Below are 17845 nucleotides of genomic sequence, written 5' to 3'. Positions count from 1 at the left end.
TTTTTGTTGCACAGTAACAAATCTCTGTTTCTTTTCTTTATTATTTCTTGCTTGGAAAGGCACTGTACAATAAGTGAAAATAGAATAAAAGAGACATTTCTGTCTTCAAGTATTGGTAGCATTATTAAAGAAATTCTGACTAGGTCAGTTTAAGAGATTAGATTTTACTTGAAATTTCAAATGTGGCAAGGAAACAAACTAAACAATAAGAAAAATGTTTGAAACTATCAAGGAAATAATTTCACCTGTATGTGCAAGACTAATTTGGGGAATGAATGGTAGGGTAGTTAAACTTTTAATCAACAAGTTTTTTTCAAATGTGCTTTTAAAAATATAGCTGTCAGGTTACATTTCAATGCCTGGTTCATGTAATTAGCAATTCAAGTTGTGTATTTTTAATCCAAACTACTAAGCATTAAATTAAAAAAATCTTTGTCCCTGACATTGCAGTAATGAGTTGTACTGTGCCAGTCTCCAGCAGGGCTCTTAATAACTAGCTTTGATTCTATTTCATGAGTTTTTATGTTACAATTTGGATTGATGGCAATATAAGACTAGGAATAGCTGATTTTGTTGGCATCAACATAAATATTCTCCTTGTAGATCAAAATAACTTGAATAGCTTTTGATATTGGATTTCATTCTTAATGTACAAAATGGCTTTTACTAACAGATTTTACTAGCTAGAGTTTGCAGGCTGGGGCAGGTTTGACTTTCAGGCATTGTGAGGCAATATTTTGAAAAAAATAATCTCTAAAAAGAGAAACCAGATCTGCCTGTCCCAATTTTGCCTTTATTTATTTATTTTCTCTTGGCTTAAAAGGGATTTGAGTTTTGGCTGTTAATGAAACAATCTGTTTACCTTGGCAGAGCTGGGCCTAAGACCAATCTTTGTTGGCTAACAAATAAAACTAGTTTGAGTTCACTGTCCATGGAGTGTTTTCTCATATAGTGAATCATTGTGCTAACTGGGACCCAGATTTAATCCAGTTCCTGAGGAGAAATCTAGCACAGCACTTCAGGAATCAGGTGGGTTGTACTTACAGATGTGAAGCACATCTCTGATCTGCTTCCATGAAGACTGTTTTACCTCAAAAGAAACAAAAAAGATTGTATGACTGGCAGAATGAATTTTTCAAAACACAGTTTGAGGAGGTGCTGTGGTTTAGCATGCTTTAGCAAATGAGTTTGATTTAAAAACTGTAACTGCAAGAACCTATAAATTGTAGAACACTTTTGACTGTCATATACTCTTCAAACTTCATATTCCTCAAACTGTGATAAATGAGAATTTTGAGTGATCTGAGAAGTATCTTCCCATGAGTTTGCCACAGTTCTGCACATTTGTTAGGTGTACTCTTATTTCTCTTTCCAAACTGTGCTTTTGGTTTCCTTTGAAGAGTTTATAAACATCTTGATTGTGTGGTCCTATTTTAGTGACTCATATGTCTCTGACATCTTACACACACTTATGTTACAGTAATCAAATTCTCTGAGAGGAGGCAGCTTTTAAAAATATTTATATGTGTTCTTTAATAAGTGGAAACTTTTATAGAGAGAGAAAAGCCTGAACAGTAAAGGGTTGGGGTTTTCTGTTTGTTTAAACAAACCTTCAGTAAAACAAAAGTGATTGAACAGCTGCAGCTGTCTGTATGTGAATTAGTGCAAGCCAGACAAACTTCAGGGAGTTAACTCCAGTGCCTCCAGCCTACCCAAGCCACTGCAGAGCCAGGTCAACAACCCCATTACACATTTTGGTGCCTCAGCTTGAGAGAGAGAACATGATTAATAAGAAAACTGTTAATAATCATATAATTTTTGCAGCCTTCTTAAGGGAAAACTGTAAGAACAGCAACAGATTCTAGAACTTTTGAAAAATGTGGGACTTACAGAGTGGGAGAGTTGTCTGTCTTCCTTCATTATGTCTTGCTGCAGTCTGAATGTTGAGGAGTGTTTGAAGAATCATAGTTGGAGCCAGCCTGAATCTCTGCTGCATCACAGCTCTCTGCCCACCTCCTAGCTGCTTAGGAAGAGCAGAGCTGTAAGTAATTGCACTCATTGCAAAATCAAAATAGGATTTTAAAGCTTCCTAAGCAGGGAAGAGAAATGACTTGACACATGCTAAAAGCTTTGCATCCTGAAAGCAAGTACATTCTAGCAGGCTGCTTTAAAATGAAGATACAAGACCTTGCTTTCAAAAGATCTTTCCTGGGGTTCAACCAAACTGGAAATACCCTGCTAAATAGTCTAAATTTTGCCTTTTCTGAGCCACAGCACTGCTGTGTTTTGTGGAGATAATAATTTTCATTGATGTGTGAATCTTGATGCCCCTGCTTGAATCCAATAATCTTTGGAGAGCTATTGTGTAAATACAACTTCTGATCCAAATGCACTGGTTGGTCTGGGGTAAACTGTATGTATATTTGTATGTATAGATAATATTGATGCTACTTTAGGGACTCTAATTCATATATATGTGTAAAAATTTGTTAGTTGGCTGAACTTGGAGGGTTGGACTTGCCAGATCTTTGGGCCCCTGAGGTTTCAAGAGCCCAAACCCCACAGCTTTCCTGAGTGAGGGGCAGATGGAGTCTGTGTCTCTTGGACTGGGTTTAGAGACTCCCAAAAAGGCAAGCCTGAAAACCTGAAGTTTATAACTTCTGATGCCAGAGGAAGGCTTCTGCTCCACCTCCAGATCTGCAATTAGAGAACAAATTCAATGCTTTTGTAGATGATGATGGTCTGGGTTCTCAGTCCAGTAAAGCACCAAAGATGATAAATCTGAGTTGTGCAGAAGCACCAGGAGAAAGTGGGAAGTGGTCACCGTAGGGAAATTCCCTGCTGTAAGTGTTGGAGACTCCCATCTGACCTGACCTTGTTGCCTGCCAGGATCTGGAGCACTGTGGTGAGACTGCCAAAGCAGTCTGGTTTCAGACTGCTGCTCCCTGCTGCTCTCCCATGGGGGTTCCAGTGATACCACCTGGAGGGATTGAAATTACCAGCTGTGGCTGCATGGCTCTGGGCTGATGACCAGGGGTGTGGGAGCTGGGATGGATTCTCCTTGGTCCTTTGGGGAGAGCAAAGTGCATTAGGATGAGTGGAGAGATCCCATGGGTAAGCTGGCTGCATAGTTGGTGTCAGCAACAGAATTCTAGTTTTATGATCATGAGGATCTTTTTGAGGATTGCTTGGAAAAGATGGGATTCACCTGACTAGGGCAAAAGCATCTCTGCTGTCTGTCTTATGAGCAATTGGTGGGCCAGGTTGGCAAACAAAATGTGATGCAAACAATGGGGACCTTGTAATCAAAAAAATCAGGACTGAAGGGGGCTTTTCCCAAGCATGCCTATATAAACAAGGAAGTGCTTTTCAGAATTACAGGGAAAACTCTCCTACTCTTTCTGGGAATCCAGCACAGCTGGTTGCCACTCTGAAATGCCCATGCAGACACCATGGAATGCAAAGAAGAGGAATTACATGTCTGCATGCAGCTTCAAAATTATGGTTTCATTGGGATTGTGAAGATAGGACAGGACAGCTCATATTCAATCACCCTGATATCTGCTGGAGGGATAGTGTAGCTTGTTTGTGTGCTGGGTTGGGTGTGAGCAGTTCAGAAGGTTTCTGGAGTGTGTTGTCTACTGGATCTCACACCTGCAAAGAACTCTTTGGGGATCTGAAGGCTGAGGGCAGCCTTGGTGGTGCTGCTGGGAGATGATAAAGTTCAGGATCCAGAGAGGAGGAGGGATAGGCAGAAAGCAGGGCTGCAAGCCAGGACTTGAAGAGGAAAGACTTTGGCCTGTTCAGGACTCTGAAACCAGTAGGAAAGTCCAGGGCAAGGTAAACCTTCCCTCAGTGGAAGAGAATCAGGTTAGGGAATATTTAAACAAACTGGTCACGTGCAAGGCCATGGCCCTGGTGTGGTATGTGCTGAGGGAGCTGATATTGGGAAGTCCCTTTTAATAGTCTTCAAAAAGTCACTGTTATTGGAGTTTTTTGGTAAAACCAAAAGAATGTACCTCCTGTCTTCAGGAAGAGCAAGAAGCCTCTTTTATTATGCTGAAAACTACAGGCTGGTCAGCCCCATGCGAACTATTGAAAGATGATGGAAAAAATAATCCTGGAGGCAATTTCCAAACTTATGAAGAACAAGGAGATGCCTGGCAGTAGCCTGTGGGGATTTATTGAAAACAAAGTCATGTCTGAACCATCTGTTAGTCTTCTACTGTAAGATCACTGATTTGGTGGAGTGGATGTTATGTTGACTTCAGCAAAGCTTTTTCTAAGGGACCTGAATCTAGAGGAGCTCTGATTGTCTAGCTTGGAGAAGAGAAATTGGGAGGTCCTAATAGCAGCCTTATAAAGCTTACAAGTAGATTATCAAGAAGATGGAGTTAGAAGAAGATGCACGGTGGGGTAACAAGACCAATGGGTGAAAACTGATACAAGAAAGGCTCAGTAGACTGTAGAGAGAAAACCTTTATCCCTGTCAAGCAGTGGAGCAGATTCTCCTGCATGCCCTGCCTGTCTCTGTAGGAGGAGGTTGGAGGGTTTCAAGACCCATGTGGGCAAAGCCTTGAGTAGCCTGCTTTGACCTCAGAGCTGGTCCTGCTTTGAACAGAAAACTGAAAAATCAGAGTCACTCAGGCTGAGAAGGAATTCACATCTCTAGTTCAGCTAAGTTTCACTGATAAATTTTTCATGTTCTGTTTGCATGTCAGCTTATAATGTGTGGTGCCACTCTTTCTCTTTTGTGGTTCATTATGTAGTTTAGCAGCCTCTTGTAAACGGGTTTTACGATGTTTTTTGACTTCACAGAAGAAGTAATAGAGGAATTATAAGCCATAAACTTCGTGGCTGGTATGTTTCCAGAAGTCAGAACACTGCTTTAGCTATGACTTGCAGGCTCTGGAGGAGGGGTGGAGGTATTCAGCATTGTGACTGTGTGACATTTTGGGGGTGGAAAGAAGTAACTCTGCTTTCCTGTCAACTTAATTCAGTTTAGTATGCAGGGTTTGTTATTCAGGCAGAACCTTTTTGCTGCCTGTGGTGTAATGGTTGGCTTTGCTTTGTGAGCTGGTATTGCTGTTTGCAGGCTAGAGCTTGCAGGGTTTGCATGGCACAGGCATTTGTGCAGAAAGCAGATGCTTGTTACTCGTTCTCACTTTGCTGTTTCGATGGTTGAAGTGCTAAATGTTTGGTGGAAGATCTTGGGATGAGTTTTTCCACTCAGAAAACGGGAATAAGGTTTACAGATGTGGCTGTCCCAGACCTTGCCAGTCTGACCAGTAAATATTTGATGAACCACTAAATATAACCATTTCTTCAATTCTGAGGACCCCAAGTGTATTATTTTTGATTCTCTGAAGGAGTTTCTCTGTCTTTATGACTTCTGTAATTCTCTATGGAGACTTTCTTGTGAGCATTGTTTCAAGGGATGGGGGGACCTCTTGGGAAAAGATAGACATCATAAAATGGTAGCAAACTTATCATGCAACTCTGACAACAGACATTCAGAGCAGTAGAAGTATTTAATCTTAGATGCATAATCACAAGTGAAAATAAATCTCTCTGATGAAACCCTGTGAGGGCATGTTCATGCAGCAAAGCTTTGTATTTCTATATACAAACAGTGAAAAGTCATCATGATGAAAAAAAAATCTTGTTAAATATTTTTAGGTTGATAATGATGATTTAGCAAGGTAGTTGCAGTGGCTTGGGATGCTTATGAATTTGAGAACCTTTCCATATTTATTTCCATATAAAATAAAATGCTTTGTAAGCCCTGTGAACAAAAGGTAAAACTCTGTCCAAGAAATAAAAATAAACTTTGTAATGCTGCCAGAATAAATATCGCTGAAGCACCACAAATTGATTTCCTTTAAAAAAATAAAGAAAAATGCATGTTGCCTTAACCATGATGGGCTTTCTTGTGTGTTTTTTCACTTTGGCCTCTCTTGTAGCAGTTACCCACAGAACATTACCATTGCATGTTGCCTCTTTGATGTACTCTCTTGGTTAAGCTGAATATATTACTTTCACTGAGAATATATGATTGCATTGGTGTTTTCTTATGCCTTTGGAAGGCAGGAAAACTGAAATGTAGTCAGTAATGGTGCATGTGTGTGTTTCTCTTTTAGTGGAGGCGATAGTGGAGTTTGACTACAAAGCTCAACACGATGATGAGCTGACAATCACTGTAGGTGACATCATCACCAATATCAAGAAAGATGATGGAGGCTGGTGGGAAGGACAGCTCAAAGGCAGAAGAGGTTTGTTCCCTGACAACTTTGTAAGAGTGAGTACAAAGTGGAACTGTTCTTGTGTTGTGTGTATAAGCTTCATGTACTGTGCTGTTCAGGTTAAATATCAGCCTTTATATCATAACAACTCTTATATCCAAAACCATAGTATAGTGCATACACACATGTATTGTCTATGCACATATATTGCAGATATACAATATACTGCATGTGTATAATGCAATGTTCTATTGAGACAATGTTACAAAGAAAAGATTACTTTCTTTGCAAAGACAAGCTGAAAATAAAAGAAGCTGCCCCTACATTTGTCTGCTGTTCAGTGAAAATATTTGACTTTATGGTCTGAGAACAAAGTAGTTATTCTAAAAGAATTTATAGGCCATTGCATTTTAAATATTTTGTCTTCTCTGTAGCAGATTCTGCTTTTCCAGAATGTTTTTTAGCTTTTATAGAAGCTTTTTTTTTTTTTTTTGGTGGATATTTATTCCTGGCTAAACTACTTGAGAATAATTAATTTTTTTTCTTAAAGTTGCCTATAAAAACTTTTTAAAAGCCCATTAATTTGTATTCACTTAGTGTACTAAATAACTTGTAATAGTCCTTGTTTTAGGACAGCTATTCAGAGGCTTAGGAAGAAATTATTTTTTTTTTTACTGGGCATCTGTGTTTGCACACATATGTCTGCACATATCAAGCCATTTATTAGTACCTCTGGGTCTCCCTAATTTGTTATAGCAGACCTAGGCTGTTAATTTCCATAAATCTCCATAAACCTGGCTTTCCACTATGGAAAAGAAATCCAGAACTGCAATAAATTACATAAATAGATGATATGTTAACCTTTTGGTAAAGAGCTTTGGTACTTTCCTTTTTCTAAGGGTATAAGTGTCTTTTTATTTTTTTTTTAACTACTTCTAACAGTGTAAGCCTGTTGTGTGTTTAGACATATGGACATAATGAAGTAATTTCATTTTCTTCCATAGTGCTGCAGCGTTGAGGTTACTGGGGGAGTGGTGTGTTTGTGAGTTGAGCCAGCCCATGGCAGGGGGTGTGGGGTGGGCACAGGAGCCTCAGGTGTTTCTGTGGGGTGAACACACACCCTGACCCTTCCTCCTGCCACTGCAAGGAGAAAGAGCAGCTCTGTGTGTGTCAGGCAGAAAAAATTAGGAGCAAGCCAGGGCCTCAGTGAGATGAAAGGGCATGGTGGAGGACAATGAATAACCTGTTTTTTGCTTATCTCTGAAAATACACACTTTGAGCTACGGGAAAGAAACTGTTTTGGTATTCATTGTGCATTGGTAATATTTTTCTGCTTGAACTCTGGTGAACTGAACTATGGGACAAATGCAGACTTCCTCTAGGCTTTTTCCTGGCTGGTGTTTTAAATCTGCTGCTGATTTTAGGAGGTGTTGGATTTAGTGTTCTAAACAGCCTATAAATGTCTGTATGGGAATCTAATAATCTAAAGCTTCACAGGTTGACACCATTAGAACCTAATTTTAAGGCCTCTTCTTTCCAAAATTACTTCAAGCTATGGCATCCTGTCACATAATTGAAATATAAATAGCTTTTTCCCAATAGAAAGTTCTAAAACAACAGTAAATTGTTTAGATTTTGTCTTCTCATGAAATACCACTCCCTGCTCTTTCCTTCCTGCCTTTTTCTTTTTTTTAATTGACATCCAGGGCTGTTTTCTAAACAACTAGAAACCACATTGTGTTCAAGCTGAGAATGAGGAAGAATTTAAAGTCAAAAATGTTTTTCTTAGCCAAGCATTTTCTCTGTAAACTAGGTAAGATGGAGCAGATGATACACACTTACTTAAAGTGGAGTTAGTTTATGAATCTTTTGAGTGAAAACTTTCATTTTTCTTGTTTTTCTTCTGTAATTCTCCTGTATGGAGAGAGATATAGTCAAAACATCAGTCCCCTTAGAAAGCTTGTTGAGTATAATCACTCTGCCCAGTAAAATTATAAGTAATTGTGAACTTTCTCTTGATTATGGAAGTTTTTTAACAAGTGAATGCAGTGTTGAGCTTACCAGCAGTCAGTTCATGCCCCATTGGCAAAGTGTGTCAACAAAGTAATTGAGAAGCAGGCAAAAAGGGATGCTACAGACAAGTAGTGGACTTGAGATTCCAAATTCCTGTTTCTTATCAAAATTGGTTCTAAGAGTAGTTGAGAAAATTATTCAAAGGTTAAAAACTACAAATTAAATTCTGAGGTACGTTTGTGTTCTACCATCGAGAGGTAGGAATAATTTCTTATGGAGAAGAGCTTTTCCTTCGTATGATTTTGTTTTCTTTTAAATTAATGATAAACTGTTGGGGTTTTAAAAAATTGAATGTTTGGGCTGAACTGAAATAATGGAATTAACACTGTAAAGGGTATTGAATGCATTTCTGCATAGATTCTGGAAGTTGAGTTTGGAAGAAAAGAAGTAGAAATCAGAAATGGAAAAATTAGGAAAATGCAATATATTGGAATGTTTATGAAAAGGCATTGATTTATAGTGCTACTTAAGAAATAAACCCCCTATATTTTTCATATTTATTTTTCCCCAGTTGTGAAATACGTTATGAATGTGTAAAAGACTTTTGGAGTTGCCTCTAGTAAAAGGAAATTTCTTGGAATAGATACAAATTAGGAGACCACTGAAGAGCAGTTGCCTGAAGACAAATGTGAGGAAAGAGGACAGAAAGAGGAAAGGGGAGGTAGCAGTGATATACGTGAAGTACATACGCAGTTATTTTTTTTAAGGGACTTTCTCTACGAAGTTGTAGCAGAGGTGCTTCCTGTTCTTGAATCTACAAAACAACTGCTCTGAATTTTTTGTATATTTATACATATAGGGACAAAAAAGCCGGATTCATACCCTTCTCTGAAATTCAATATGCAAGACTTAACAGAAAAGGTATTTGAAATTTGTTTTCTGTTTCTTTTTTTATTGCCTAGTAGTCTGCGGCTATGGCAGCTCGAAAGATCTTGAGGAAGAAGTTTGCTTAAGTATGAGAAAAATCTTTGGTCTCTCTTTAGGATCTAACTTACCTCTGTCAACACTTGAAGTTATCCATTTTTGTTAGAGATAATCTTGCTGAATGTGTTGTAAGAAATGTATGAAAGTGTGTCTGGTTGTCGTCTTCTGTTTTCTTTCAATTTTTCAGGCAGAGAAATAGAATACGAATGGAGAATTATGTACTGTTCCTGGTGTCTGTTTTAATTCTCAGTTATGCAGCTGACAAAGAGGAGGTATCAAGTGTGATTGCAGTGTTGATCATTTATGTGATATAAAGTTGGGTTTCGATGTCTTTCTAGCTTGAAAACTTCAACTTGAAATCCATGCTCTGCACTGTAAAACTGTGTTTGTAAGTGTGATGGCATTCGAGACAGATTTTGCTGATAGCAGATGAAGATGTAGAAAGCAGGAAACTGGTGCAGAGCCATGCTTGCTGGCTTTAATTTTCAAAGTCAATTCTATGTGGGATTGAACAGTGTTGTACTGGCAACTGAGTCTATTGCACGTAACAACCTGAAAGCTTTTCTATACTCCAGAGGACTTGCCAATATAACTAGCAGAATTGGAGAGGTAAATTTGTCTTAAGCAAAAAGTGTAGTGTTGTTGTTTTTGAAATTCTGGTGTATAGCTTGTGTTTTAGAACGAGTGAAATGGGACAGGGATTTGTGTAACTGTACTGCTGCCCTGGGTCAGAAAAGCAATCTGGATTTCTTGTTATGCAAGCGGAATACAGTCTTTAAATAATGCACATTAGTTGTAGAATGTCAAAGATGTTCATGCTGAATCAAAGGTACATGGTCCAGGTCTTTATCTGTTGCTTGTCATTTAGTTTTCTTCTCTGTATGGTTTATTTGTTTTTACCACAATCAGCCAGAGGTTGTGGGGGGAGTGTGAGTCATTTCTTGCTGAGACCCTTGTGCATGTTACACACCCCTACCTATCTCTGTTTGTGCTTTCATAAAACTTAAAAAGGTCCTGTGCACATGCAGGGGCCATTTGCAGCTGAAGTTTGGCTCCTAGGCAGGAAAAGAAGTATTTCCTGTGTCTGAGAGCACTTTGGTTCCTCTAGTGTTTTCTGCTTCCCCAGCTGCTGTTTGGTACCTGCCAGGGCAGAGACCTGACCAACTCTTGTTGTCCTTCCCTGCAGCTTTGCCACAGCCTTTTGCCATCTCCAGCACCTCTGTGACTTCCAGCCTTTGCTCTGGGGTTTGTAGGTTCTTGGAGCCTTCACTGCTCTCCCCAGCAGGCTGAGTACTGTCAATTAAGTGATGTCTGGGTCAGCTTTGTCTCAGTAGCCACTTGTCATGGGTTCAGTCCCCATACACTTGAGTGAGTGGCCGCTCACTTAAGACTTGGACTTGATCCTTGTGGGTCCCTTCCAACTCAGAATATTCTGTGATTCTGGGGAAGTTGTGGCATCAGCAGAGGCACCAAGGTTATATGCACACTAGGGAAATTATTTGTCTGTACCTGAAAAGGTACCTTGCTTTATGGGTCAGTGAATTGTTATGCTGGGGTACTTTTGATTTGGTGTTTTTGTTTGTTTGTTTTGTTTTACACCTTCACAGGAATTTGCAGCTCAATTAATAAGGTTTTTTTTGTTGTCGGTTTTGGAAATCTTACTATATATTTGTTTTCAGCATTTTTTTAGATTGTGGGATCCTAACTGGATGAGAGTCAGGTGTAATGGCTTCTTATTCCAAGTTTTCGGTATGGCCACTTAACTTGTTATACTTATGGGGAAATGCAAGAGAATATACTTATGGGGAAATGTTGTCTCTGAAGTTTTGTTCCTGACAACAGCAATCAAGATTCTGTGTGGAGAAATGTAACATCACAGGCTGTTGTTATTACTCTTATAATGGTGAAAGGAAAACTAGTAAAACAAAATCTTTCTCCCTCTTCCAGCCCATCTCCTCACAAAGACACAGACTGACCAAGACAGTCTTGTGCCAGTCAGCAGTCTGTGACTTGGCTGTGTCACTCCTGTAGGGGAATTGAGCACAGCAATGACAGCACTCTGGGCTGTCCTGGGTGCCCAAGGCGTGATTGCAAAGGATGTCACACCTCAACCTGTTCACCTGCATTCAGAGGAGCTGAGGGAGCTCCAGTGAGGCAGTGCCCTGTGTGTTTGGCCTGGAAGTGATTTGGAACTTCCTGGCAGCGAGGGAGGCTCTTTCCCCTTCCCTGTCCCAGGGAACTGGAGCTGTTCCCAGGCGCTGGGAGCGTGCCATGCTCGTTGCAGCCAGCAGGATGGATCCCGCGTGTGATCCCGTATGTCACGGGAGCGAGCGCGGGTTTGGCTGTCCTGTGCTGACCAGTCTGCTGGATGTGTTTTGATGGCAGGCTTTGAGGGGAGGGTTACTCAGGGGAGTGTGGGGGTGTGGAAAAGAGGAAAAATGGTGGTGGTTTTGGTCTGTCAGCTGTTGGATGTTTTGTGGGAATTAGCCTGTAAACATTTCAGGATATGTGTGAAAGTAAGCGTACGTGCAGCAGTTGTTTAGTGAGCACACAGTAATATGAAGCTTCAGTGTTAAAGTATTTACTCCTTGTTAGTGACTAGTACATTATATTGTAAAAAGTAACCTTCTGAAAAGACAGTGGCTTATTTGTAATTCTATACTGATAGGACTGATAGAAATTCTGCCATGGATCCAGGTCCTCCCATGGCAGGGGGATTTGACCTAAATGATCTTTAAGGTCCTTTCCATCCTCTAACCATTCTGTGATTTTTATGAAATGTATGAATTTGAAAACAATATACTGTTTTGCATTCTTTATGCAATGTAATTGCCGAGGTCTAAAACCATTCTTATTTAAATACACATAATGCTGCTTACTGATAGAGTTAATGTAGGTAGTATCAATTTTTATACAAAGGAGACTCAATTACTTCTTCTTTTTGCCCAGGTTGGTTTTTGTAGTCTTAAGAAAAACTGGAATGCTCTACTGAGGTTAAAATATGCTGTTGTTTAAACTGTAAATTACAAAAACCCTAATTTGGGGTAAAAGGGAAACAAATACTTTTTTTTTTTTTCTTTCTTCCCTTCCTGAAGTTCCAAGTCATGAGGAGAATCTGATCAGAGATTGAAACAAGAACCCAGTGTGTTGTCTAGAAGTCATCTTTTTCAAATATATAATTTCTTTGGAGCTATAATATAATAATTCTTTAAGGTAGCTTTAATTTATTCAGGACTTAGTTATTATTTGAAGTGTATGTTTTACAAAGAATTCTATGTGGTTTTGGCAGTAGCCTCTTGAAATAGTCATAAGGATTTATAGAATTGGCAGGACTAGATGGTTCACAGCATTTCTCCAACCTAGTCCTAAAAGTTTGTGGGGCAAAGAGAAGGTGTCAACTTCTATACTTCTATTGTGTCTTCCCTGAAATCAGTTTCCCCCCCCTCCCCCCCGCCCTCTGGCAACCTTACAAGCTCCGGATGTTTTTATTTTCTCTGTAGATTGTGTGTGGGTGGATATGTTAGCAATCCATGTATTTTGGTCTGATTCATTTTCACACTTGGCCTGGCAATTGTTTTACTGTTGGAGGAGGCTGCTGTGAGAAGCTCTTCTCTGTAGGTAGAATCTGTAGAGGCTCGTAGCAGTATTTGCATACAAATGTCCTGCAAAAAGTACAGTTTTGGATTTGAAGAGATACAGCTGTGTAGCTGATTTTTCCTGACAGGACCAAAAACCTCATTAAAATTCTTAAAATACAAGCTCCTAGAAATTGAATTGCAGTTCAGTCTCACTTCTGTTTGAAGCGAGCGTGAGGATACTTGTCAATACTTCCACCTTCTTTGCACTTTAATTACAAAGCCCTCAGATGGATTCCCTCAAGTTTAGGAAATATTTTCTGATTTTAATGGTTCTAATATTTGTTTGCAAAAAATGGTATAAGAGAAGCAGTATTCTGAAAGCCTATGGGGTACCTACAATGTTTAATAATCATAAAGGTGAAAGGTTGTGCTTCAGGCTTAGTCTGCCAAAAAGTCCATTTACATAGAACAATACAGTCTGTATCCAGACTTCATCTATTGATTGCCTTTAAGTTTATATTATTCAAGTGTTAACAGCAACAATAAGTAAGAATAAAGATAAGAGCAACAAGGACATGTAGGGGGGAAAAAAGGCTGAGACTGCTGCTGCCATGACTTAGTGTTACTCATTAGTTCTAACCAAACACTGTAGTTTATTAACAGTAAATGTGTGTGCATATGTGGGGTTGGTTTAGTGGTGTTGATTTTTATTTTCTTTGGGTTTTTGTTGTTGTATTTAGGATTCACTTCTATGTACAGTGGTGCTTTTTTTTTTTTTTTTTTTTTTTCCCTGAAGTATCATGTGTAGACCATGTAACAGTTTTCATGTTTTTATAAAGTGAATATCAACTGGAATGACAAACTACTTGCATTACTTGCTGTTGGAAGTAGTATTTGACTAATTAGGTATTTTCATATTCTGTTCCTGTAAGTGCTGCAATTTCCTCCTAGAATCTTTTGGGAACTGTTTGGGAAGCTGGTGGTGAAGACAGTACTTAAAGGGTCTGCCATTTCCTGCTGTCACCTAATTATGTACTCTACTAGAATTTCACTGGCACTGTTAGTAAAAAATAAAATTATAACATGACAGAATATATTAGAGCAGTTTAGGTTTATGAGCAGAGAGAACATCTTGTTCTCTTCAGAGCTGGAAAGAGCCAAGTGTATGTGAGCCTCTAAAGCCTCAGTTTTTGGCTTTGTTACAGCCATAAGAAATATATCATTGTTTATATATAGACACTCTATAGTTATTCAGTTACCATGGAAAAAGTCAAAGGTGCAGGTAAATGATCATCATGTAATAGGATGGGTTATTTATTCACTTTGACTTCAGACTTCTTCAGTGATGGATACTTAGTGCCAGTAGTCCTGACAGGAGGTGGTGAGGGATGGAGAGAAAACAGGTAGAGCATACATTTTAAAAAACAACATTGCTACTTCCCACCCAGGGAGAAGGAACAAGGCAAATCTTTCATTTTTTACAGAAGGTGGTAATGACTTTTGCATTAAATGAATTCTCTTTTTTTATTTAATAGGAATATTGAGAGAAATAAATGTATCACAAGCCATTCAAGAATCTGCAAGGTGTTGAGTGTATGTATCTGGTGCTTTACAAAACCTTAATTTGTCCATTTCCTGCTCAGTGAGGACTCACTGCACCTTTTGAAAGATTGAGTCAGAATTTGTTCTTCCAGAGGGCTTTCATTTGCCTTCCCAGAGGCAATAGACCAGTATTATCAAAAGCCCTGATTAAAAACACTCTTCCAACAGATACTTCTCTAAAACAAACTTCTTTCATAATTTTCATGACTGCTTCATGTTACAAGCTACTGCCATTGCTTTGGTGTGTTTAGGCTGCCTGATTTATCTGTCAGTATTTGCCTATTTATTGATAACACAAACCAAATGAAAATATCTTTTAATCTTTTTGGCAGAAAGTTATTCTCTTCCTACCTGGAGCCAAGAGCATTACATCATTCAGCTTTGCTTTTGCCACCTGTGTTTATCAGCTTTTTGATTGCTTGAAGGACCTTTAAATTTTTGTTCCCTCACCCCAAGCTGCCTTATGCTGGTGGCCCAGGACCTTGCCAGCAGGTGAGCAGACTGCCTGTCCTAGTGCATGGTGCTGTCATGTTTGCATGGCACTGCAGAGAAACGGTTCTTACACTGTCAGCAGCCATTGCCAAATCACTGGCCCAATGAATGCCTAATAATCAGAGGTAGAAGAAAGTAAAATGCAAATTTCATGTTTCCTTTCCCCAGTGTCCCATGGCTCAGTTTTATTGTGCTATCAAAATGTAATCTGCTCCTCCTTTAAAAGTCCCTCTAAGTTGACCTGAGTTATTCTCCTTCCAGAATTGAATTAGAGAAATAAGGATGGAAAAATGCCTGTAATTCAGAGCTACCACATTATCTGTCTTGAATAAAAAATAGCTAAAATTCATCCACCAAAAATCTTCATGCCTGTCTCAATATAGCTTTCAACAAATTTTTAAATTCTTTTGTTTTAGAGGAGTCTTAATTCTAAAACTTATTGAATAGTTGCTATATAATCTATTTCCTGAAGAAAAACACTTAAAAGTAGAACTATCTGGAATGTAGTGTTGTGCAGGTACAGAAGGACATATGCTCAGGTTTTTATTTTTGTTCACATAAAACTTATGAATTTTGTGACCTTCAGTTGATTTGTAATGCTATGTGGTGTACTTGCTGTATTTACCTTTCTCTGACTCTGTCCTTTTAAACTGAGAAGACCTGAAGGCCTATGGTTGTGAATTTGAGTTCACAGTTTACTCAATCACAGAATATTCCAAATTGGAAAGACCCACAAGGATTGTGAAGTCCAGCTCTTCAGTGAATGGTGCATATGGGGATTGAATCCTTGGATTAGCTCTCACAATCAGATTGTCACAATTACTGATAGTTAATTCAAAAGCCAAAACTGGTTTATTGCTGATGTTTTGTGAAGGCACAGAATGCTAAAGCAAAATTCTGTAGTTAATTAGGATTTGAGTTATCGTACTGTGAGACACCTCCGGATTTTTCCCTGTGGAAGAAAAAATATGTACTTTGAAACCTTTCAGTAGTTCACTGAATCTGATAGAATGACAAAGAGGATACAGCAGTGCTTGTGGGACTGAGCACTGCATTTCATAATTCTTAATTGCTCCGTGGTTCTGCACAGAAAACTTTCTAGTTTCTGTATTATTACCCCATGTGTTTTTATAGGTTGTTTCAACTTCTGCAGCCTGTCATTCAGTGTGAAATTTTTTTAGAGACTAGTCAAACTGGTGGACATCAGAGGAAAATGTTGAGTAAGTGGAGGGAGAAGAATGACTCATTAAACTGTAAAATAAAGCTTTCTCAAACTGTAATCCTTCTCCAGGTGTTTTCGGAAATCCATATATATGTGTCCATGCAGTATGCATACATGATGTGTGTGTGTTGTATGCAGAAATAAACACTGGGTCTAAAACCACAACACAAATTAAGGCATAGGAAATTTTTTTTAAAGGGAGTTTTATTTTACAAAATAAAGAAATGAAATTTCTTTGGTATCCATTAATTCAACCTTTTTCACTCCACTAAGTAATTGTTTAAGTGCACAAGGAAATAGTGTGTGTTGTTCACCCTTCTGAGCCCTAGTGACACTTGCAGTGACATTGTGATATTGACCTCATTTCTTTTTGCAGGGATTTTTACCATTGCATTGTTTCCTCAGTGAATATTCAGATATTTAGAAAAGGATAGTTTTTGGTCTCTAAGTTGAGTATGCTGTATTCCTGGTAAGTTTTCTTTGAGGCTCACATGTTTCCATTAGAAGCTGCCCTTCTCTTCCCACTTTCTCACCCCACAGCTTCTGTTTGGGTTTTATTTTCTCATGAAGCTGAAACTGGGCATACAAGTTCCAGGGCTGAAGAACTCCTTCAGGGCTTCCTTGCTCATGCCTGGAGTTGCTTGTAATGTGTTGGTAACCTGCCTCTCCAATGCCTGTACCGTGTCCTGCTGCTGTCAAATCACAGCCCCATGACACTGAGCACTGTAAAGAATGAGAGAAGATATGAATTACTGCTGAGTTAGAAGTTTTTATTTGAAGACTGTTGTATTAGTGGAGGCTTTCTCAGTCACACTTTTGAGCCTGTCTGTACTGAAGTGAGATTCTCAAGTCCTACTGTTGAAGAATGTATCTGGAAGGACAGAGAGGGAGATGGGATTTGGGTTTTGACAACCAGCAGTACCAGCATTTGCTAATGAATGCTAACAGATGTATTTGTTTTCTACTGATGTTTTCAGACATTCATAAAGTGAAAACAGGATTTACAGGGAGAGGCTAAATTACTATCTCTTACTAGACTGTGTTGTTGGAAAAATTGACTAGGCTCCCACACTCAGTATCCCTTCATCAGATTTGGCAACATGCAATGAAATTAAAGATAAATACTGGCTACAGGCAATTGTTTTTAGTTAAAACCAAATAACATTAGCTAGTTAGACTGCTTGAGAGAAAAGGGGAGTGAGTTTGCATCACTGGAGCATAATGTGGAGTAGCATGGGGAGAGGTGAACTTGAAATGGCATTTTTTATATTGTGCTGCCATTATAGTGACACTACCATTTTATTAAACTTCATCTCAAAGTAGTAAGATTTTGCATTCCTCCTGCTGCTGTCAGAGAAATGCGTGTAAACAGGACTTGTGAAAAGGTGTCATGTGTAATGATTCAGTGACAACACAGGGTGATTACCTACAAGTGCTTTTCCAGGCGTGCAAAAAAATTATGGCAACAGAATTTTCTGGTGAAGATCCTTTGGAAGCACTAACAGAGCTTAATTTTTTTGATGTTAACAGTGACTACTTGATTTTTTTTATTTATTTTTTTTTCCCTGAATGTGTGTGCCTTTTGATGAGGAGCAAAAAGCATAAGATAATACAAAACCCAATTTTTCTTTGTGAACATTATGGATGAGCAGCCTCACTTGTGATAGGACCTTGTACCTCCTGCTCTTGTGCCCTTTCGTGGTTATAGGGGT

General features: G+C 38.9%; 1 protein-coding gene across 4 annotated transcripts in view; it reads left to right on the top strand.

Annotated features, from left to right (window-relative positions):
- Positions 1 to 17845, top strand: part of SH3KBP1 (SH3 domain containing kinase binding protein 1) — a 206146-nt gene that overhangs the window by 17662 nt on the left and 170639 nt on the right. For 2 of the 4 annotated variants that reach the window (XM_056501773.1, XM_056502024.1), the window contains exon 2: positions 6141 to 6298. In XM_056501773.1, coding sequence (XP_056357748.1) covers positions 6141 to 6298 — 158 coding nt within the window. Of the gene's footprint in view, positions 1 to 6140; positions 6299 to 9070; positions 9177 to 17845 lie in introns of those variants that run through there. The other 2 variants (XM_056501858.1, XM_056501940.1) reach the window with 2 other exon arrangements.

This window comes from Oenanthe melanoleuca, chromosome 1 (genome assembly GCF_029582105.1).
Source record: "Oenanthe melanoleuca isolate GR-GAL-2019-014 chromosome 1, OMel1.0, whole genome shotgun sequence".
Lineage (NCBI taxonomy): Eukaryota > Metazoa > Chordata > Aves > Passeriformes > Muscicapidae > Oenanthe > Oenanthe melanoleuca.
Note: the sequence above shows the minus strand (reverse complement) of the source record. Positions and strands in the feature narration are given on the sequence as shown.